At 44.6% G+C, this 24,103-nt stretch overlaps 1 protein-coding gene across 1 annotated transcript; it reads left to right on the top strand.

The window, feature by feature from the left end:
* The first annotated feature begins 4,416 nt into the window (after nucleotides 1-4,416).
* ZNF518A (zinc finger protein 518A) lies at nucleotides 4,417-23,845 on the top strand. Its single transcript, XM_038743644.1, has 4 exons — nucleotides 4,417-4,469; nucleotides 8,609-8,721; nucleotides 8,864-9,087; nucleotides 15,084-23,845. Exon 4 carries the CDS (start codon nucleotides 15,212-15,214, stop codon nucleotides 19,829-19,831), a length of 4,620 nt encoding a protein of 1,539 aa, XP_038599572.1. The 5' UTR covers nucleotides 4,417-4,469; nucleotides 8,609-8,721; nucleotides 8,864-9,087; nucleotides 15,084-15,211; the 3' UTR covers nucleotides 19,832-23,845.
* The last annotated feature ends 258 nt before the right edge of the window (nucleotides 23,846-24,103 follow it).

Genomic DNA, 24,103 nt, shown 5'->3' with positions numbered 1-24,103 from the left:
ACAGCTGTCAATTGGCAGATCCGGGATTTGAACCCATGACCTCTGACTCCAAAGCCTGTGCTCTTTCCGCTGAGCCACGCTGCTTCTCTATAGGTCCTCTTTACCACAAGACTTGGACTCTACTTCTAGGTTGTTTTATTTTTACATTATTTAATCTTTTCTACTGTCTGTCCACCATACCCTTCCACCCTATTTTCAGTTCGCGAGCCCGTGGAGGAACAGAGACCATGCCAAACAGTAAATCTGTGTTACTGTTATGTATTTCCTAAAAGCGCTCTCACACAGATAGTGCTTAATAAACACTATTATCACTACGATTACTGTTGGATTTGTATCCACCCCAGAACTCAGCACATTGTCTCCCATTAACAGTCACTTTCTTGCCTGATTTTTGTGGTTGTTGTACTTGGGGCATGAAAACTGCATCAACTTGGGGGTGTAATGAGTGAAGAAACTGTATATAAAGTCGAATTCCATGCCATTTTCCAACACCTCCCTTATCAAGGGAGAACTTCAAGAGCTAGTTTGATTTCGAATTTACAAATGTAGTTGTGAGGACATGACTGAGCCCTCCATCCTTCTTCTTTTCTCTTCCCTTCGCCCTCTCCCTGCCCTGAGGAGAGGACGATAAGTTAGTGTGGGGTTGTTGCTCCCTGAGGGGAAAGAATTGTTGTCTGCCTAACAGGGAGGCTTCCCTGAGTTAGGGGGCACAGAGGGAGAGGGAGGGCATTGAAGGCTTCCCCCTTGGCGTGCCATCTTCGCCTGCGGCCTGGGTTTCCATGGTCTTGGGGGCCCCTGCGGCCTCCTTTTGCCGCCTCAGTCTACCCACCCACCAGGTGCAGCGCGTATCTGCCCTGAGAAGAGGACGATAAGTTAGTGAGGGGTTGTTGTTCGCTGAGGGGAAAGAGCTGTTGTCTGTCCACCGTACCTCGTTCTCGCCTGTCCCGCCTTCGACCCCCAGCCCACGTCCTCCCCCGGGCCTGGAATGCCCTCCCTCTGCCCATCCTCCAAGCTAGCTCTCTTCCTCCCTTCAAGGCCCTACTGAGAGCTCACCTACTCCAGGAGGCCTTCCCAGACTGAGCCCCTTCCTTCCTCTCCCCCTCGTCCCCCTCTCCATCTCCCCATCTTACCTCCTTCCCTTCCCCACAGCACCTGTATATATGTATATATGTTTTTATGTATTTATTACTCTATTTATTTATTTATTTTACTTGTACATATCTATTCATTTTATTTTGTTAGTATGTTTGGTTTTGTTCTCTGTCTCCCCCTTCTAGACTGTGAGCCCACTGTTGGGTAGGGACCGTCTCTATATGTTGCCAACTTGGACTTCCCAAGCGCTTAGTAAGTGCTCAATAAATACGATTGATTGATTGAGAGGACGCTAAGTTAGTGTAGGGTTGTTGCTCCCTGAGGGGAAAGAGCTGTTGTCTGTCCAACAGGGAGGCTTCCCTGAGTTAGGGGGCACTGAGGGAGAGGAAGGGCATTCAAGGCTTCCCCCTTGGCACGCCATCTTGGCCTGCGGCCTGGGGCTCCACGCCTTTGGGGGCCCCTGCGGCCTCCTTCCGCCGCCTCAGCCGACCCACCCCCCAGCTGCAGCCCTGAGGAGAGGACGCTAAGTTAGTGGAGGGTTGTTGCTCCCTGAGGGGAAAGAGCTGTTGTCTGTCCAAGAGGGAGGCTTCCATAAGTTAGGGGGCACTGAGGGAGAGGAAGGGCATTGAAATCTTCCCCCTTGGCGCGCCATCTTGGCCTGGGTCTCCACGGCCTCGGGGGCCCCTGCGGCCTCCTTCCGCCGCCTCAGCCGACCCACCCCCCAGGTGCTGCGCGTATCTGCTTAGAAGAGAGGACGATAAGTTAGTGTGGGGTTGTTGCTCCCTGAGGGGAAAGAGCTGTTGTTTGTCCAAGAGGGAGGCTTCCCTGGGTAAGGGGACACAGAGGGAGAGGGAGGGCATTGAAGGCTTCCCCCTTGGCGTGCCATCTTGGCCTGCGGCCTGAGGCTCCACGGCCTTGGGGGCCCCTGCGGCCTCTTTCCACCGTCTCAACCAACCCACCCCCCAGGTGCAGCACGTATCTGCCCTGAGGAGAGGACAATAAGTTAGTGAAGGATTGTTGTTCCCAGAGGGGAAAGAGCTGTTGTCTGTCCAACAGGGAGGCTTCCCTGAGTTAGGGGGCACAGAGAGAGAGGAAGGGCATTGAAAGCTTCCCCCTTGGCGTGCCATCTTGGCCTGGGACTCCACGGCCTTGGGGGCCCCTGTGGCCTCCTTCCGCCGCCTCAGCCTACCCACCCCTCAGGTGCAGCTCGTATCTGCCCTGAGGAGAGGACGATAAGTTAGTGAGGGGTTGTTGTTCTCTGAAGGGAAAGAGCTGTTGTCTGTCCAAGAGGGAGACTTCCCTGAGTAAGGGGACACAGAGGGAGAAGGAGGGCATTGAAAGCTTCCCCCTTGGTGCGCCATCTTCGCCTGCGGCTCCACAGCCTTGGGGGCCCCTGCGGCCTCCTTTTGCCACCTCAGTCTACCCACCCCCCAGGTGCAGCGCGTATCTGCCCAGAGGAGACCACGATAAGTTAGTGTGGGGTTGTTGCTCCCTGAGGGGAAAGAGCTGTTGTCTGTCCAACAGGGAGGCTTCCCTGAGTTAGGGGGCACTGAGGGAGAGGGAGGGCATTGAAGGCTTCCCCCTTGGCGTGCCTTCTAAACCTGCGGCCTGGGCCTCCACGGACTTGGGGGCCCCTGCGGCCTCCTTTTGCCGCCTCAGCCGACCCACCCCCCAGGTGCAGCTTGTATCTGCCCTGAGGAGAGGACGATAAGTAGGGAGGGCATTGAAAGCTTCCCCCTTGGCGCGCCATCTTGGCCTGCGGCCTGGGGCTCCATGGCCTTGGGGGCCCCTGCGGCCTCCTTCCACCGCCTCAGCCGACCCACCCCCCAGGTGCAGCCCTGAGGAGAGGACGCTAAGTTAGTGTGGGGTTGTTGCTCCCTGAGGGGAAAGAGCTGTTGTCTGTCCAAGAGGGAGGCTTCCCTGAGTTAGGGGGCACTGAGGGAGAGGAAGGGCATTGAAAGCTTCCCCCTTGGCACGCCATCTTGGCCTGCGGCCTGGGGCTCCACGCCTTGGGGGCCCCTGCGGCCTCCTTTTGCCGCCTCAGTCTACCCACCCCCCAGGTGCAGCTCGTATCTGCCCTGAGGAGAGGACGATAAGTTAGTGTGGGGTTGTTGCTCCCTGAGGGGAAAGAGCTGTTGTCTGTCCAAGAGGGAGGCTTCCCTGGGTAAGGGGACACAGAGGGAGGGGGAGGGCATTGAAAGCTCCCCCTTGGCACGCCATCTTGGCCTGCGGCCTGGGGCTCCACGCCTTGGGGGCCCCTGCGGCCTCCTTTTGCCGCCTCAGTCTACCCACCCCCCAGGTGCAGCTCGTATCTGCCCTGAGGAGAGGACGATAAGTTAGTGAGGGGTTGTTGTCCCCTGAGGGGAAAGAGCTGTTGTCTGTCCAAGAGGGAGGCTTCCCTGAGTTATGGGACACAGAGGGAGAGGGAGGGCATTGAAGGCTTCCCCCTTGGCGCGCCATCTTCGCCTGCGGCTTGGGGCTCCACGGCCTTGGGGGCCCCTGCGGCCTCCTTTTGCCGCCTCAGTCTACCCACCCCCCAGGTGCAGCACGTATTTGCCCTGAGGAGAGGACGATAAGTTAGTGAGGGGTTGTTGTTCCCTGAGGGGAAAGAGCTGTTGTCTGTCCAAGAGGGAGGCTTCCCTGAGTTAGGGGGCACTGAGGGAGAAGGAGGGCATTGAAAGCTTCCCTCTTGGCACGCCATCTTGGCCTGCGGCCTGGGTTTCTACGGCCTTGGGGGCCCCTGCGGCCTCCTTCTGCCGCCTCAGTCTACCCACCCCTCAGGTGCAGCGCATATCTGCCCTGAGGAGAGGACGATAAGTTAGTGAGGGGTTGTTGTTCCCTGAGGGTAAAGAGCTGTTGTCTGTCCAACAGGGAGGCTTCCCTGAGTTAGGGGGCACTGAGGGAGAGGAAGGGCATTGAAAGCTTCCCCCTTGGCGCGCCATCTTGGCCTGCGGCCTGGGGCTCCACGCCTTGGGGGGCCCCTGCGGCCTCCTTCCGCCGCCTCAGCCGACCCACCCCCCAGGTGCAGCCCTGAGGAGAGGACGCTAAGTTAGTGTGGGGTTGTTGCTCCCTGAGGGGAAAGAGCTGTTGTCTGTCCAACAGGGAGACTTCCCTGAGTTAGGGGACACTGAGGGAGAGGAAGGGCGTTGAAAGCTTCCCCCTTGGCGCGCCATCTTGGCCTAGGGCTCCACGGCCTCGGGGGCCCCTGCGGCCTCCTTCCGCCGCCTCAGCCGACCCACCCCCCAGGTGCAGCGCGTATCCCTCCGCCGCGGCGTGGCTGCGGCGCCGGGAGCCCTCCGAGCGGCTCGTCGGCAAATCCCCGGATGGAAGAGTTATGGCCGCCAACGGTGACTCGCCGGCAATGGAGACTCCGCCAGGTATTTCCCCTCGACCCGAGCGGCCCCAACCGGTGCCGGGGCAGCCGGTGAGGGGGGGAGGGAGGCGGGCCAAGGCGGGGGGTTTCAAGGAGGAGGCCGCGACCGAAAGTGGAAAGGCGACCCGTCCTAGGAAGAGCCCGTTAAATAGTCCCTCCTCCTCCCCTCAGCCCTCCCCAGCCTCCCGAGGAACTTGTGGGAAAGTTTCCCCAATGGAGCCTGTCTTCTCGAAGGCGGGGTGGCCCCGTCCTTTGGGGGGTCCACGCTCCCTCCCCGCCTTGGGGGGCCATTTCCAGCCTATTTTTCCTCGGTGTGGCCAGGCCAAAGCGGCCCCTTGAGGCGCTCCCTCCCCTCCCCGGCCGCATCACCACGCCGTGTCCCTCCGCGTGGCCGGTGAAGGCGGATGAGGGAGTTGTGTGGAGGGGCCACGGGGGAAATCACCTCAGACATGGCCGACCCCCCGCTTCGAGTCGGGGGGCCAACCCGGGGCCCAGCCTGCATTTAGACTGTGACCCCACAGTTGGGTAGGGACTGTCTCTAGATGTTGCCAATTTGTACTTCCCAAGCGCTTAGTACAGTGCTCTGCACTTAGTAAGTGCTCAATAAATACGATTGATGATGATGATGATGATCCTGCTCACCACCTGGCCAGGGGAGATGTCGACGACCAGCCCCATTGTGCTCCTTTGCCATGAACATTAATCAGTCAATCAGTCGTATTTAGTGAGCGCTGACTGTGCGCAGAGCACTCCACTAAGCGCTTGGGAAGTCCAAGTTGGCAGCATCATCATCATCATCATCAGTCGTATTTATTGAGCGCCGACTGTGTGCAGAGCGCTGGACTAGTCCAAGTTGGCAACATCATCATCAGTCGTATTTATTGAGCGCTTACTATGTGCAGAGCACTGTACTAAGCGCTTGGGAAGTACAAATTGGCAACATATAGAGACAGTCCCTACCCAACAGTGGGCTCACAGTCTAAAACATCTAGAGACAGTCCCTACCCAACAGCGGGCTCACAGTCTAGAAGGGGGAGACATCAGTCAATCAATCAATCGTATTTATTGAGCTCTTACTGTGTGCAGAGCACTGTACTAAGCGCTTGGGAAGTACAAGTTGGCAACATCGCTCCCTCTTCCCCCATCGCCCCCCCCCCCCCAAAACCCGCCTTTCCACCCCCGTCCCACCGTCCATCCATCCATCCCACCCAATTATCTCAGATGGAGACCCTCAACGGCTGGTCGCGTAAACCTATTTCATCATCATCAACCGTATTTATTGAGCTCTTACTGTGTACAGAGCACTGTACTAAGCGCTTGGGAAGTACAAGTTGACAACCTACCCAACAGTGGGTTCACCTCTTCCTCACTGTCAGGTAGAGGCCCTCGTCGGGTGGCTTTTTCAAGGCCGCTGGCAAAGCCCCATGATGACGCCAGGTCATGTAGAGTCGCTCTTGGTAATAATAATAATAGTAATAATAATAATAATGATAGCATTTATTAAGCACTTACTAAGTGCAAAGGACTGTTCTAAGCGCTGGGGAGGTTACAAGGTGATGAGGTTGTCCCACGGGGGGCTCACAGTTTTAACCCCCGTTTTACAGATGAGGGAACCGAGGCCCAGAGAAGTTAAGTGACTTGCCCAAAGTCGCACAGCTGACAAGTGGCGGAGCCGGGATTTGAACCCATGACCTCTGACTCCAAAGCCCATGCCCTTTCCACGGAGCCACGCTGCTTCTCTGGTAGTCATTCATCCAATCGGATTTATACGTATGAGTCGTACGCATTTGAATGAATGAATTTATTGAGCGTCTACTGTGTGCAGGGCACTGGACTAAGCGCTTGGAAAGTCCAGTTCGTCAACAGATCACGACCGTCCCTACGCAACAACGGGCCCACAGTCTAGGAGACAGACAACAAAACAAGTAGACAGGTGTCAATATCATCAAAACTCTTGGTACAGAGTTAACAGAGAAAGAGTTTTTCGACACAGGTGTCAATATCATCAAAACTGTTGGTACAGAGTTAACGTAGAAATAGAGTTTTTCGACAGGGATGTTTTCATTTAAGAATTATTTATCATGAGAAACAGCGTGGCTCAGTGGAGAGAACATGGGCTGGGGAGTTGGAGGTCATGGCTTCAAATCCCGACCCCTCCAGTTGTCAGCTGGGTGACTTGGGGCAACTTGTACTTCCCAAGCGCTTAGTACAGTGCTCTGCACACAGTAAGCGCTCAATAAATACAGTTGAATGAATGAATGAATGAATTGGGGCAAATCGCTTCCTTCTTTTTTCTTCAGTCATATTTATTGAGCGCTTACTGTGTGCAGAGCACTGTACTTCCTCATCTGTAAAATGGGGATTAAGACTGTGAGCCCCCTGTGGGACAACCTGATCATCTTGTATCCTCCTCAGCTCTTAGAACAGTGCACATAGTAAGCGCTTAACAAATGCCATCACTATTATTATTTAAGGGCAGATGAAATAAAAAAGTTGATCCGCTGAGGCTTTCTGTACGTGGAGGTTTGACTTCAAGTTGAGGTCACCCAAATGATGAAGGGTTTCAGCTGGAAAATAATAATAGTAATAATAATGGTACTGAGCGCTTACTATATGTGTCAAGCACCATTCTGAGGACTAGTAGAAGATCGTCAGGTTGGACACGGTCCCCGGCCCAAGTTGGTCTCACAGTCTTACTATCAATGTTATCAATGTTGAATTTAGATCAGATATAAGGAACAAGATTTGACTTTTTCAACCTGCTGAGGTAGGGCGTCAAGGAAACTTTTTCGGACCATTTTGATTTGTGGTCCAGCAATCGTATTTTGGATCTGGAACAGTAGTTAGTTGAGGAACCATTTTAATTGTCTTTTTTTAAGAAAATCAGATTGATCCTTTGAATTTTCCAACTCCTTTTGGTAATATTAAAGCGCTCAACTTTGAGTCCCGAACCTTTCCTTTTGTTGAAAATATATAAAGCCCTACAATGTCTTGTCATGTTAATGTGAAATAGGCCTGAAGTTTATTGAATGTGTTTTCTCTTGTTTCCATATGAAAATTGAAACCATTTGATTGTGAAGAGTCTAAATGGTCTCTTGGTGGGTGTGGGTGTGGTTTTTTTTTTAAAAAAAACCCAAACCAGTGAGATCAGATGGAATGGGAAGTAACCATCCCCAATATGTGGGAAATGAGTCCAAGATTTTTTTTTTTAATGCTCACAAAATTACAGAGATTTACCATGAATTAATTGACTTCAGTTAGGGATTCCTTGCCCTAGTCTGTAAAGACAAGATAGCTCCCTCCAAATCCAACAAAGGTATAATAGTATAAAAGTGCAAGTTGAAGCATGTAAATAATTTTTATTTGATGTGTTTAAAATGTGATTTGTAGTGTGTAATATTATTACAGTTAGGAACTCTGTGATTTTGTGTAATTTCATGTACAGCAAATATGTGGTAATATGCATCTAACAAATATTGAATTATTTGTTGGCAAAAGACTGTTCTGGTGCATGAGTAAATTATTTAAAGTGTCTTGCAGTGTATGCGTATATTACAGTAAAAACCTGGAAACCTGTGCTAGAGGAGAGTCGTGGAAGTATGCTGTTCCTCCTCGTGGTTTTCCTTCCTGCGGTGGTGGTAGCGGACTGTGGAGCTTAAATGGATGGAGTTTCCAAATCTGGAACTCCCACAGAACTGTGGACTCAAAATCCCCCAAACTCAGACCACCTGTTAAATCAATTTTGGCTCTTTCCGCTGGCACCCACACTTAATGGAGTTTTACTGTGCTACTACCGTTCTTCTAAGATGGAAAATCGGTCAAGTTGTAATTGATTAATTAGACCAAAATGCGAAGTAATTTGCTCTGGACGTTTATGATGCTGTTTCCTGTTGTGTGTACTTCAAAGCATATCTGTGGAGTTACTTGAGTGTCGACAATTCAGCATAAAAAATTAAGATAGTCGTTCTGGTTAAGTTGCCAGAGTGTTTGTAATGGTTCACGTCATCTTGTGATCAAACAAATCAACCAACTAGACTTTGTCTTTAGAGTGAAATATAAAGATTGCTCATTACTTTTCCTTGCCTTTAAATGTGAAATACAGTAATGCATTCATAATTTTAAAACTGTGCTTTTCATTTTTAGATTTCATCTCTTTTAATCAGTGTTCCTGACTGTCGTTTTGTTCAAGCATTTTATTTTCTGCCTCTTGTTCCTTCAGTGATTGAAGTCCTGGAACATAGTTTCTCTTTAAAATAGTAAGTTAATGATTTTATTGTCTAAATAAAGCCACCCATATTTTGCTTAGGTTTGAATTTTTAAGAAGAAAAGTCGTTTGCATATTTTTAGGTGGATAGTTGAGTAGCTCTAAAAAGATCTTAATTTTTTTTTGTTTTTCAGTTATTGCGAAATACCTCTATCCTTACCGGATAGTGCCTTCTAAGAGAGTTCAAGGCTGGACAAATAGAGCCTTGAATGGGCTGTGCTTGATATATGGGTCACGAACCCATAGCCACGTTGGGGTATCCCAAAGCTGAACTCGACTGAGTTCAGGTTGAGTTTCCATGCCAGTCTGGTACCATCAAAGGCCTTCTCGTCGTGGGCTGGGGCCACCAGATGCAGAGGTGAGAGTGCTTTTATGGTTTTCCATATTTCCCCGTGGAAGGGACGCTTGAGCTCACTTTTAGCATGCACCAAACCCGGGTGCTGTGGTCTGAGGTTCCATTTAGGCCAGGCTAGGCAGAAGCAAGGATGGGGATTTTTAGGCTGTGCAAGGGAGAAGAGTCCATTACCCTTGCAACCAAGTAAGTGACCCTCTGGTTCCCTGCATTCTTTAGCAATCCCTCTCCATTCTCCCTCCCCCTGCCCCACCTCCCCCCCGCCTCCCAATTTTTTCTTTGCTATTTCCCACATTCCCTAGCTTGTTGCTGAGGGGACATATGAAAGGAAAACAAGATAAATTCTGAGATAGGACAGGCATATATAAATGCAGGTGGGGCTATATGTATACACATATGCATATAAACCAGTAAAAGGTTTACAAAAACTCAAGTGGTGGAGACATGTAAACTTAATGATCAAATTCGCAATATTCCTAAATGTTGAACGGTGACTTGGGATGATTGGAGGCAGGGGAAATTACTCTGGGAAGACTTCATGGAAAAGATTTAGGAACCATTTGAATATTGAACTGAAGGCATAAGAAGAGCTTGAGAAAAATGCCTGCTCTGTTTCATCATCGTCATCATCATCATCGCTAATAATGCAGGGCCCCTGGTACTGTACCATGCACTCTAAAATGAGGATATAGAGGCCATAGTCTCTTGCTTGGAGTTCCTGAGAGTCTACAAAACACCGTTGATTGTTGGAAAGGGAAAACAGTCTTCCCCTTTCTGGAGGGCACAGTCTGTGGTAGTGCCTACTCAACTCCTCCTCGTGTAGCGCTTAATAAATACCATTATTATTATTATTATTTCAGGCTTGTTGGAGAGTTGGAGGGGAACATGGCTAAACACAGCACATGGCTCTGCTGGCTAAACTTCCTGGAGCCTTTCAGCCCCAAAGCAGCACTCTGGATCAATCAATCAATCAATCGTATTTATTGAGATCACCTCTAGCGCATCTCGGAAGCAGCATGGCCTAATGGATAGAGCACAGGCTTGGGAGTCAGAAGCACCTGGGTTTTAAACCCGGCTCTGCCATTTGTCATCTTTGGCCTTGGGCAAGACACTTCTGCCTCAATTCCCCCATCTTTAAAATGGTGATTAGGACGGTGAGGTCTGTGTGGAACAGGGACTGCGTCCAACCTGATTAGCTTGCATCTACCCCCGTGCTTACTACAGTGCCTGGCACATAGTAAGCGCTTAACAAATACCATTAAGACGAAAACAAACCAAAACAAGAGCAAATGGATGGAGTGTCCAAACAGACAAACCAAAACAAGAGCAAGGGCCTGGATTCTGATTCCAGCCCTGCCACTTGCATACCATGTGACCTCGGACAAGTCATTTCACTTCTCTGGGCCTCAGTTTCCTCATCTGTCAAAAGGGGATTCAGTACCTATTTTCTCTCCAACTTAGTCTGTTAGCCCCATATGGGATGGAGGAATTTGTCTGATTTAATGATCTTGTGTCTACCCCAGCACTTAGTACAGTGTTTAACAAGTACAATTATATTGTTATCTGGGCTAGGACACAATATAGTAACTTGATGTACATGGTGAGGATGAAGCATTTAGTACACTGCTCTGCACATGATTGGTGCTCAATAAATACCATTGATGAATTGTGTCCCTAAATTATGGATTTAAGTGCTTACGATGTGTCAAGTGTCTCTAGGTAGATTTAAGACAACACACTCTTTTCCTTAATAACAATAATGATGGTATTTTTTAAGCACTTACTATGTGCCAAGAACTGTTCTCAGCACTGGGAGGGACACAAGGTAATCAGGTTGTCCCATGTGGGGCTCACAGCCTTAATCCCCATTTTACAGGTGAGATAACTGAGGCACAGAGAAGTTAAGTGACTTGTCCAAAGTCACACAGCTGAAGAATGGCAGAGCCGGGATTAGAGCCCACGACCCCTGACTCCCAAGCCCGTGCTCTTTCCCTTGGCATCTATGAGTACTTGGAGGCGATATATTAGAAAAAAGGAATCGCCATTAGCTAATTAATCATTACAACACTATGAGATAGAGAGTAAGTAGTGTTTTTCCAAATTCTAAAATTGAGGGATTTGTCAGATTACATAAAGAGTTAATGCCAGAGCTGTTCAAAAACAAGTTTTCAGCTCATAGTCAGGTTTCAGTCACTAGACCATGCTTATCTTTCGATATCCAAAATATGGAGATGCCTACTTAGAGATTCAGGGCCGTGGGTACAGTGCTCTTTGCGTTAAATCTGCAGCCCATTACAATCTATTCTTCACTTATTGATAGCCATTCCACTTATCCGTAGCAATTCTGTAATTCTATACTAGGAATGAAGTTTAGTCTTGCTACAGGTTTTACCACAGAAAGTTCTGAAGGCCATTTTTGTCACCACAGTGCCTTACTCCCAATCCTTTTTTTGCTATATTTTGATCAGCGTCCTCTGTGTTTTATTTCCTTGGCATCTGTAGAAGCATGTAAAGTTTTTTCCCTTTTCCCTGAAGTTACCTCAAGAGATAACAGATGGAAAACACAGGATGGTTGCTGAACGTGATTAGGTTAAGCAGTCAGTGAGGGTACTTTCTCACTGCTGAGTGTCTAAGGCTGTGGAAATGGCCAAAAGAAAGTGAAGGATGATTTTGGAATCAGAAGTCATATGCCGAATAAGTCATGGTAAAGGTGCAGAGGAAAATGAATCCAGTTTGGCTATAAGTGTCCCATTCAGCGATTACTCCTTGCTGCCATTGTCTCATGCATCACTATAGGCTGACGGGAAGTAGCAGGAGATTAAAGGTAGTTGACAATTTAAAAAAAAAAATCATCTGCTGAAATATTGTGAGCTGAAAAATTGAAAGTATTAATTTTTCACCAGTTTTCATATTTATTTCTAAATTTGGCCTAGCGGAGCTGAATCCTGTTGCTCTTTCCCCCCAACCACTCTAGCTAAGCTAGGCAGAAGCTAGCTAAGCAGAAGCAAGGGCAGGGATTTCTAGGCTTCTCTTCTTTGCTCTTCTTCTCTTCTTCTCTCTCTTGCCCCACCCGTCCTTCTGAACTCTGATCCTTCCAGGACATTGAAGTTTCAATTTGATTTCTGTTGCCTGAAGCCTGAGATCTGAAAAGCAGTTCAGGCCTCACCCTGCCCTGACTGCTCAAGATAAGGAGTCAGAGCGCATTTTAAAGGCCATTCAAAATGTAGGAAAGTAGAAATAGGGATATTAGCAGAAAAAGGTAATGTGATTAAACTGCCTTAAAAATACTTTGTGCACATTTTGAGTTATGTACCATATTCTTATTTGAATATGCGTAATGATTCATATGTTTGAAATAGAATGGGTATGTTAAGTTCATTTTTGATATATGTAAGTCCCCTTATGATTAATAATTCTTTAAAATAGCCATATCTAGATAGATATAAATATTTGTCCACTCATAGCTTTATATTTCTACTGAGGAAATAGTGGGGGAATTAACTGAAGTTTAGATGCTCTTTCAATTTTATTTCTAAATTCTTTACTTTGCTTCAGTTATATCCATATACATAGCAAATCAAAGAAGTGCTTTGGTGTGATATAGCCTATTGATTATAACAGAAAGTTATATATTCCCAGTGGTGATATGGAATATAGTAAGCCTAATTCTTTCATTGCCTAAAGTTTTTCCCTGGATACTTTGGGAAGAAGCTCTGGCTTTCTTCTGATCTCTTGCAGGCCACCAGATGACTACTGCAGCAGGTAATTTGGCTCAGTATTTTATAATCTTATGATCTGGGTCTCTTGGAGCAAAAGCTCACTCTCCCCTCTGCATTGTCTATGCACTTGGATCTGTGACCTTTGGACATTTGGTATCCGCCCCAACCCCACAACCCTTATGTACATATCTTTAAATTATGTAATACAAATTATTTATATTAATGTCTGCTTCCTCCTCTCGACTGTAAGTTCATTAAGGGCAGGGACCATGTCCACTAATTTTGTTGAGTTGTACTCTCCCAAGTGCTTAGTACAGCGCTGTGCACATAGTAAGCATTCAGTAAATACCACTGATTAATTGAAATGAGAGGTGAAGTGAAAATGAAAAAAGCTCCAGGCATTGTAAGCATTAAAGGTAGTAATATGGCCGGGACTCTGAGTCCTGCATTGACATTTTGAGCCTCACAAGCAGCTCATAAGTGAATTTCACCATCAGTGGTGTCTTCTTCGAAAATCAAGGACAAATACTTAGGTATAATTCTGTAACTAATCGGTAATATTTGACTGGAACAAAATGTCGTATTTAAAAAATGTCTTCAAAGAGTTATACTAAAAAGGAAGAGGAGGAAAACTGATAATTAACCATTCCACCTGATGGGTGACCCCTGCCAATTGAGAATTGCCAGGGGGGCACCTGAGAGCTTTAACTCCAAGAGAAAGACAAGTTTGTTTTTTTAGAAAGGAGGGAGGAACTTTCACCTTATATCTCCAAGCCACATTCGCGTTGTGCAAAATCCCTTTTCTCCTTTCCCCTTCTACACTGCTACTCTCATCCTTCCCCACTCAGGTGTGTTTCTTGGATAAATGCCAGCAGCCAAGGAACTTCTATTGTGCGACGCTGAGTTTTCTAAGCAGCTGATCTTCCTCATTTGCAGCCCTCCTCCAGACTGAGTCAAGAAGTATATAATAATAAAAAAATCACTTTTGACTTCTATGGACTTTCTCTCCTTAAACTAAGTGGGTAAATGCCTGGGGTTAGTTCACTCTTAATTTTCCTACCTTTGGAGAAATCATTAGTTCAGTTAAATATCACTGTTCAGCCAGCAAAAGATCTAGCCTATTTCTCCAGTGGTTTTTACAACGCGACAGAAATAATTTTCTGCACTGTTTAGATGACCAAACCTGAGTACCATCACTCTTCACTCTTAAGTAGTTGGCAGCGGTAGATAGAAAATTGAGAGGTTAAGACGACAAGAGGAAAGGAGAAGTGTTTCCTTAAACCTTTTTGCCCATAATAGCCACTTTGCTTCGACAAAATGCTCAAGAGCTCGGTACTTGTAGATCTTTGGTTATGGCATAGGTTGGGGCTAGTGGTTATTTTGGCCTTCGTGCCACTCTGATTTGGCGCAGTCCTTTCTGACATCAGACACTTTCTATCCAACCCTGCCCCCCCATACCGTGGGTCTTGCAGCCATAGTACAGTCGGCAGTTTCTTAATGAATATGGGGCTGAATGGAGCGTGGTAGACTCTGCCACTCTCACTTGTGTACTGTATGACCATGGACAAGTAACTGCACTTCTCTGTGCCTCAGTTACCTCATCTGTAAAATGGGGATTGAGACCGTGAGCCCCATATGGGGCAGGGACTGGGTCCAACCTGATTTGCTTGTATCCATCCCAGCACTTAATACAGTGCCTGACACATAGTAAGCGCTGAACAAATTCCAGAAAGTGTTTGGCTCAGCTTAGCAGGACAGATCTGACCTGAAGACTTCATTCACCTCCGTGTAGATGCTTCAGCCATCTTGCAACTGTAGGGCACAGCCTAGAATATGCCATGGGTTGGTCAGAAACTAATTAATATATACCTTGTGTAAAATTTGGATAGTATTGAAAAGGATAGGTAGCTGAATCTTAGTACAGTGCTCTGCACCCGGTTAGCACTCAAAAACTACCATTGACTGATCGATCTATCTATCTGTGGTATTTATTAGGTACCTGCCTACTGAGTGATAGGTACTGGCTAAGCATGTGGGAGAGTACAACAGTAAGGAGACCCACATTCCTTGCCCTCAGGGACCTTACAATCTAATGGAAGAGACAGACAAAAATATTTACAAGTCGTGAATGCCGGAGGAAGAATGCTATTAAATTCCTACATTCAGTTTTCCTGGGTTTCTCTGCATATTGTGGGAATTTTGCTTTTGAGCGTTAAGGGAAAGTTTGAAAACATAAAGTTGATATTTTGAATTGATGGAGATTAAAATTGTGTTTACTTTTAGGTAAGTTAAACTGGAGAAAGTCCTGGGAATCTGAAGATGTTTCTGTCCAGGATTCCTTGTTTTGTACCTACATTTCAAGTGATTTCAGAAGTTTGCTGATGAAAGAAATAAGGGACATTTATTGAATCATGCCATCTAAAAAGAAGCATTTTTTTAATGATGAAGAGAAAACTATCCTTTTAAGAGATATCGGTGCAAAGAAACGATTTGTTAATGATGTGGAAATTGGAATAGTTCATGATACGTTAATGTCTGCCTCTCAGCCAACATTTTTAGAAGATAGCCTTTCTTATGAACTGAAAACTGTGAAAATTAATTTGCCTAAGGTAAATATCCCCAAAGCAGTGGCTCTGCAACATGAAGGTGACAGATTCAGAAAATTATTTCAGAATAAACCACAAACTGCAAGAAAATCCCTCAGTACAGAGACAGTGAATGCAAGTTCTTTACATTGTCTAGAGGAACAGAGCTTGCTGCATAAATCTGAAGGGCAGTTTGAAGAAGAAGGGATGAAAACTGCAGCCAAAATCCTCAATTTCAACTGTTCAAAATGTAGAAACAATATTCGATACAGCCCAAATGATTTGCAGAAACATTTTCAACTGTGGCACCAGGGAGAATTGCCCTCATACCCTTGTGAAATGTGTAGTTTTTCAGCTAATGATTTTCAGGCATTCAAACAACACAGACGCACCCACCGAAGCACTTTAGTAAAATGTGAGATTTGTAACGATGAGACTACCTACACTTTACTGGACTTGACGAAACATTTCACATCTAAACATTGTGTGAAAGGTAATTTTCAATGTGAAAAATGTAAGTTTTCTACCAAGGATGTGGGCACATTTGTTCAGCACATTCATAGGCATAATGAAATCCATTATAAATGTGGTCAGTGTCCTCATGTAAGTTTTACCAAAGGAGAGTTCCAGCGGCATCTTCTTGTTCACTCTGACACGTTTCCCTTCAGTTGTCAGTATTGTAGCTACAGTGCGATGCGGAAGGATCACCTTATAAGACATGTCATAGGTTCGCATAAAGACAATTTATATGCAAAAGAGAAACTGGAAAAGGACAACTGTGAAAAAAGAATCATGAAGGCATCTTCAGGGCTAAAGCTTATACTGAAGAGATATAAAATGGGAACCTCAAGGAAGACACTTTGGAGAAGAGAGAAAATGAATAGTGCGAGTGATGGGTGTACTGAAAAAGATACACAAGTGCTTAAAAGTTTAAATAAAATTCAGTGTAATGCTGAAGAACAAAACCAACTTCTCAAGGGGCTGCATGTAAGTGAAGAAAAGACCGTATGTAATGAGAAGCAAACTCAGAACTACGCAGATTCAGAAATGAGAACCCCGTCAACCCCACAAAACAATAAAACGGAAGAGGAATCAAGTTCTGGTTTGGGATCACTGAAGAATACTGTACATGGACCAACTGTGCTGATGGTGAAAAACAATAAAATAACTGTTCCTGCAAACTACAGCGCCAAGTTTATGGGATTCAAGTTGGTGGATGGAAAGCAACATATAGTGATAAAGTTGTTGCCCACCAGTAAACATAATTTGCATTCATCAGGCCGACAGTCGGATGAATTCAGAGGTAGCACTACTCATTCTCAGCTCCATCCTGGTGACACCACTGGATTATCAGCCCCAGGTGCTTCACTGCACGCACATCAACTGAATAATACAGTTTGCACTAGATCTTCTACTACTCTTTCATTCTCTGCACTTCCATTTTCGGGGAAAGTGGAACCAGAAAAGCGAAAGACCGCTTTAGCTCGGTGTAAGAGAAAATCTGTGACTGGTGCATCCGAGAGCAAGGCTGCTGGAAAAAATCCACCGCACTTGTCCACAAAACCAGAGTTGGCAACAGCACCTTTGAATTTATCAGTGAAAGTTGGACCCAGAGGTAGTGTTGGCCCATGTGGAAGTTGTATCACTCAAAGTCATCCTCAGGTGTTGTGTACCACTGTCACGAGCCCAGTCAGTATGGAGTCTCTGAAAGCAAGTTATCCTGCTGAACTAAAAGCACAAAATAGTAGAAGGACTGGTAACCACACTGTGAACTGTCTCAACTATATGTCATCAGTTGACGACTCCAGTCATCCTCCAGAAGCATTACCTTTACGTAATTACTCCAAAATGCGCATTTTGGGTAATCCATGTCGTATTTCGGTGGGGGCACATGAAAATCTTAAAGGAGAACCCCAATTGAGCAAAATGTTTCATCACAATTGTAGCTTAGGGCATGAACCTAGTCCCTCATTTCCTCCACTGGCAAAGGGGAGCAAAAACCCAGGCAGTCTGTTAGAATCTCCATCACAGAGTAGTAAGGCTTATTGCTCGCTGAACATTAAAGATACGTGTGGATCTTTGAAAAGTGAGTCTTTCCGTGATGCAGATAGGCCGTGTTTTTTAGGAAGAGGACAAAGTAATGGCCAACAGTATTTGCACACTAATGAAAATCAAGGTTTTGAGAACATATCTGAGACATCTAAATGGGACTGTACCTCTTTCGTTAATTCGTCCTCCATGCCTAAAATCACATCTGTTTTCTCTCTGCAGAGCAAGCAGGCATCTCATTTTTTGTCACCTGAAGTAAAACAGGTACTCCAAGAGGTTTTGAAGGTAAAGTCCAGCACTCATGAAGAATCTCACAATATCTTAGATAAAGGTTTGAAACTTGAACAGCCATTTTGGAAACAGGAGGAGGCGAGCAACATAGTCCCATGTGTAAAAGACTCAACTACATGCTGTTTACCCTTTCCTTCTAGTAGAATGGGTGTAACCGTACCTCCAAGAGATCTGAATGTAAAAGATAACCCAGCAAATTCAGTTATGTACTATGGGAAAGAAGGGCAAGTACCATCAACATCAAATGAGTTTGGAAATTCAGAGACAATATCAAGAGGTTCTGGCGTTAACACATTACGGAAGACTCGGGCGGATCGGACAGTAACCCAGCAGCTTGTAAGAGACACAGCTCGGACTACTGCGATGGATACGCCCGTAAATTCAGAGCCAAATAAAGCTGTTTTTGTTCAGTCAACTTCGAAAGGATTTCTCATACCACTACACCTTGCTAACAAACCTGGATTGCGTGTTGTTTCAGGAAGATCTCGTTCGTCAGTGAATCCACCAGACGTTTATTCAACCTCAGGCCTGCCTGCATCTCTTCTTCGAAACAGGGGACCTGGAATGATTCTAACACTCAGCAATAAGATGCTTGGGGCAGCTGCGACTGTCCCAGATGACAGTGCTCGAGTATTTGGTGGTGCTACAACCAAAGAGTCTAACAGAACACCTTTAAAGGCAGAGAGGAAAAGTGACCATTCCACAGGGGTGGTTTGTTCCTCGGCTTTCGGTAGTAGTCCCGATGTTACAGTTAGTTCAGCCAACAGCGTGCCATTTAAGGGACCTTATGTTCTTTCAGGGCCTGCAGAAACTGCAGGGAGAGACATTGCTTCTCTTAATGTGTTGTCTGAACGTGGAGGCTGTGTGTTGGGTACTTTGGATTCAGTACAGCAGCAACGTGAATTTCAGCAGAAACCGTCTCTCCGTGCAGCCTTGCCTGAAGGCCAACCAACAGTTCTTCTAAAATGTGTGACAACAAACAAGCCTAAAGTTCACAAACCTGAAGTAGTCCAAGATAATGCCGGTAGTCGAAGTCCTCAACCAAAGAAATCTGAAGGCATGCAACAAAAGTTATTACTGAAAATAGTTAAGAATCCTCCCATTGAGGTCCTTGCTGATAATCAGTCAGGAAACAACTCCAGGCCCACTTTACGACAGGACAGCCTACGGTCTCAGAAAACTTCCTCAGCAGAGCAGAAACAGCCCGTGTCTTCTAGTGATGCCGTACTCTTCTCAGACAGATTGGTGCCAGCGAGTATGTTGGATGTAACGTCCACTGCAACAGATTGCAGCAAAAAGTCAGGGTATCCTACGTACCAGAGAGAGGCACAATTATTAAGGTGTAAAACTTACTGTACCTGGGGGAGTGGCTTAAGTAATGAGAAACCCTCGTGGAATACCCGAAACAAAAGTTCAAAAATAAGAACTCACTTGAAACCTAAGGATCCTGAAACCGGGCTGGCGTGTAAAACCCGAAACGGTCGAAGAAAAGCCGAAGTTGATTTCCAGGAACCACCTAAAAAGAAAGTAGCAGTGAGCAGGAAATGTAAGCGGAAGACTCAAACTGAGGATGCCCAGGAGTCACCTGGTTTTTGCAGACCAAAGTTATCAACGGATACTCTGAGGATTTTGAGACTTTTCCCTTTTAGTTCTAAGCAACTTGTGAAATGCCCCCGAAGAAATCAGCCGGTCGTTGTATTGAACCATCCCGATGCAGATTCTCCAGAAGTAATTAATGTCATGAAAACGATCACCAAGTATCAAGGAAATGTACTCAAGGTGTCACTGTCCAAAAGAACTATTAATACCCTTTTGGAACCAGCGAATTGCAATGTTCCTAACGCATCTCTTGATGAGATTTCTGCTAAGAGGTACAGAAGGCGTAAATCTTATTGTTCTGTGAAAGAAAGGTTCGTGCTAAAGTTAACACTGAAGAAGACTAGCAAAAATAAGTATCAGATTGTGAAAACTACCTCTGATAATACTTTGAAGGCTAAGTTTAGCTGTTGGTTTTGTGGTAGGATATTTGACAATCAGGATAATTGGGTTGGTCATGGACAGAGACACCTAATGGAAGCTACTCGGAATTGGGATTTGTTGGGATAATTTACCTTGATTCATGAAAAAGCAAAGCTCGGTTGCTTTTGAAAGAATTTTAACTTATGATATGCAGGTGTTTTGTATTACAGCTTAGTAACTGAAGTTAAAAATTAAAAGCAAATGGCCGTATTTTGATGGGAGAACAAACTTTTCTGTTGGCAGCAAATTGGAAAGACATAAAAAACCATCCATGCTTAGGTTTTGAAACTAACCGCGGTTAGAGTACTATAAAACATGCTTTATGATTCGTTTTACATTGTTACTAGTAGTGGGCTTTATATTTTTTTCCTACTGATTAGGGTATGTGTTCAGGATTTCTGTAAATAATCAGGAATTTAATGTACATATCTTTGTACTGTTCAGTCATTTGCTATACTTCTTGCCCCAGGTTTGCTGGGGCCTGAAAAGTTGATTCTCTCTTCCATTTTAGTTCCGTACTGCACTACTAAACCTGGCTACAGAAAACGTTCAGAACTACATAAAGCTGTTTTCACAATTTTGGTTTTAATTTCAGTTGCTAGGGTTTGTTTCGTTTTGTTTTGTAAATTTATTTTTCAGGGATTGAACACTATTGTTAGCAAGTGCCTAAAAGATGTGAAGCAGTTTACTTGGTCAGCCGTATCTGTAGGCCCAGATTTGGCCTTTCCCCCCAAGAGTTTCATTTTGAAAGCCATATATGAATGCTTTAAGCTATCTTGCTATGCACATGACACTTGTACTATTTCTGTGCAGTTTGTCTACTTTCTTAGTGAATAATTTTTCATATAAATAAAACTGTTACAATTGTGTTTATTACATTGAGCCTAAGAATGGAATTAATTGGGAATATCCAGCATATATTCATAATGTGTATGGTGTTGATTAAAAAATGAGTAGCCCTAATTCCTGTAATGACTTTTGTCATCAATATTAAATTTGTCTTAACATCATGTTTACACGACATAGTTTTGGTGTACTGTAGTTCAATTTTGTGGGAGTTTGGGTAGTTCCCTTTTTGAGATTTAGTTTTCTTAAAAAACCTCCATGGAAGTACATTCTGTTGAAAGCATAACTTTCAAAAAGTAAGATGGAAACTGTAGATATGGAGATTTTATTTCAGAGGGTGTGAGAAATATGTTTTTTCAGAGTTATTTGTGTTGATGAATATTTAAACAGGTCTTAAAATGAAGCATAAGGTTAAAAAATTGTGATCTGATGTGGGCAGAACCTTTCATTCTATCACTGTATATTGTCTTATTTTTCCTTTTAAAATTTTGACCTAATTTTACCACAAATTGTATTTTCACTGATATATGCTCCCAGACATATTAAAAATGAGACTATTTTCTTGAGATAATTTATTTTTTTGGAAAGTGTAAATTTTTATTTATGTCAACAGTGTTGAAGTAGCTGAGAAGTGTTATTTCACTATCGTGAAGCAATTTTTCATGGGAAAATCTATCTCTGAGTTTTGTTAGCTATTTCTGCTGGCACATCCCATCATCCCCCTTATGAAATTGAATTTGAGATTTTGTACCAGATAGAGGTTGAAACATTTTTACTTGTGTGCCTTAATATCAAAAGTAATATTAAAGATACAGAATAGTTTCTTCAGGTAGAGGAAAAAATACTAGGCCTGAAAATCCCCTAGCACATTTTCCCTTGCATTATTTTTTTATAGCATACCTAGGAGTAGTTATTAGAACCAACACCATCTCGGACCTTTGTGAATTTTGCAAAATTAGTTGGAAAGTTCTCTTTATTGCATAAAAATGCAGGAAGCCTCAAATTTTTGCCTTAAATCTATTTGTAGATGTATTATGCAGATTTTTTAAAGAAATAACTTTTTAATAACCATGAGGGAGCTTCATTCATTTAAATATTACAGTGGCGTTCATCAAATTTATGAAATCTAAAGACTCTTAAACAGATCATCTTTTTCATCCCAGTGATACGGCTAGTTTCCCTTTTCTAGAAAATACTCTTGTATCTGACAATCAGGGATCCTTCTGTAGGCCCTTACAGAACTAATTTAAGAATAACGTTTCCTTTAGTTTTTGAAGAAATGAATGAAGTCTAGATCAGCTCCGTAAATACTTCAGTTTGCCTCTGTAGAGCCGTGTTTTACTGAAAACTTTATTTTGCCTAATTTCATCCTATATATTCCTTTTATCATTTTGAAAAATTCTTCAGAAGGCATTAACGATTTCCTTCCAGGCCATTTTCTTTCTCCAGCCATCTCCCACCCCTTCAGGCTAATCATGTTTAGTTCTTTGAAGTTTTCTAAAGTTGCTTACTGAAAGTATTTACTTTTCTATAAATTCCTAAATTCATACTCGGAAAGCAAAAATTGAATGAAGAATTCCAGATTCAGTTTTTGTTAGAGTTGTTCATGTTGCTGTTCCCCACCTCTCCAGGAACTCTTCATATTACTGAAATATTTGTTGGTAACCCATTGTCAAATCATCACAAATTTAGGCATCACATTTTCATATCTATAGGATGGGTGATTCATGTTTTCTATTAAAATCTCATTTCTATGTTCCTTTCCCCCAAATAACTAACTCAGTCAGTTCCAAGTTCATATATATATTCTCACCCAAAGCTTTAAAAATGATTTCCTAAGGAAAATTGCATGATGTGACTTGTCAGAAATGCCAAACTATACACCCACTAATGTTCTAATGTAGTTTTGTGGATAAAAGTGGTTTGGGTTAGTCTGGCATGAGTTCTTAATATCTTCAGTGGGCTCTGAACGTTTACAAATGTCTTGTAATACTTACCCAGTGGTTTAAGTAAATACCAAATCGATACCAAGCATTCAGGACAGATTTATCAGATCAGTCTTAACATTTGCAAATCCTTTCATCGTTAATTTTTACATATTTGGTTTTCATTACTCAGCCCAATTGCTCCTGCACACTCTCCCCGTTACTTTTAAATTAAAGAAGTCAGGTAGGTTAACATTCATTTCCTAGAAGTGATGAAAAACCATGTTTAGATTAAGGCAGATAGGCTGCTTCTGCAGGGTCCAGAGAAGCTGTTTTGTCTCCCTGTGGGAAGCGTGCCTGGAAGCCGGGGAAAAACAATTTGAGAAATACTCTATTGCTATCCCTTTTATTTCTAATGCGGTCCTAGGCTGGGTGACGGAACAATAGCACCTTCGCTAGTCGTGCGGTGTTGAACCAACTTAATTCCAACCCTTATCGCTTCCATGGTTCCAGTCTTTCACATCCCACCGGTTCCCTGATTCCTTTCCTTCCAGGCCGTGGCTTGGAGGTCCTGGCTTGGTGGTGGGAATGAGTGGAAAACTTCCTGCCAGTGCTTCTGCTGCTTTTTCCAGCACTACCTACCAAACTGTTCCTCCTAGTTCCTCTGGTAACGGCTCCCAGCAGTTCTTGTTCCATTTCTCCTCCCTACTGTTTCTTCCTCCCATGCTTTTCTGCTCCCACTTCCCTGAGTCGTGAAGTCATAGAATAAAATAAAGTCCTGCAGAACAGAAAAAAAACCCTCTAAATCTCCTCGTAGGATCAAAAATAACACCTGATTTGATTTTGGTAGAAGGCTGGAGTGGCCAGAGGAAGAGTGGTCCCTATCAGACAGCCATTTTGAAGGCCTAAAACTTTAAAAAGCTTTGCCATGCTTCAGTGCTGAAGTAAATTTTACTTGTTTCCATGTGGGTGCCGGCTAGCCAACCCAAACCTCAAAGGCTTCTCCTGAGGAGAAATTAAATGACCGATTCCAAAATGCCTTCCCTTAAACAGATCTAAAGAGCTGCAACCTATTGGGTCAGTGGGATGACCCAACGGCCTGGTTCCCTTTCCTCCCCTGTGTTCACAAAAGTCCTTGTTTACATTTCTTGAACTGGGGGCAGGCAGGACGTGAAGATTTGAGAAAGGGAATGCAAGGGAAGTAGTGAGGACTGTGTGTTTTTCCTGTCGTTTGTGTGTCCACTTTGATTATTTTAGATTGTAAACTCTGCAGTCAGAGACCCTGGATGTTTACAGCTGTACAGTTCTCAGCACAGTGCCAACTACTTACGGGCATTTAATAAATACTTTTGATGATGATGATGTCTCCGTTGTCATGTCTTACCCTCTGTCTGTGACAGAAAAATTGAGAGAGATTTTATCGATGTGTTGATATGATACAACTTAATGACCAGGCCCAGGCAATTCTGTGGTTTTGGGAGAATTGTGGAAATTGGCAGGCTTGAGGCACTTGATAAGGTCTTGAAAGTACTAATGGAGAGGAGCGGGGATTGGATACTGGGGAGTATTTGGGAGCCAGAAAAAATGA

Source organism: Tachyglossus aculeatus, chromosome 3 (genome assembly GCF_015852505.1).
Source record: "Tachyglossus aculeatus isolate mTacAcu1 chromosome 3, mTacAcu1.pri, whole genome shotgun sequence".
Taxonomy (NCBI): Eukaryota; Metazoa; Chordata; class Mammalia; order Monotremata; family Tachyglossidae; genus Tachyglossus; species Tachyglossus aculeatus.
The sequence above is the reverse complement of the archived record's forward strand: the minus strand, read 5'-3'. Positions and strand labels throughout refer to the sequence as shown.

Bases quoted from the DNA above. Each gene is read 5' to 3' on its own strand.
- ZNF518A (XM_038743644.1), top strand. From the start codon at position 15,212: ATGCCATCTAAAAAGAAGCATTTTTTTAATGATGAAGAGAAAACTATC.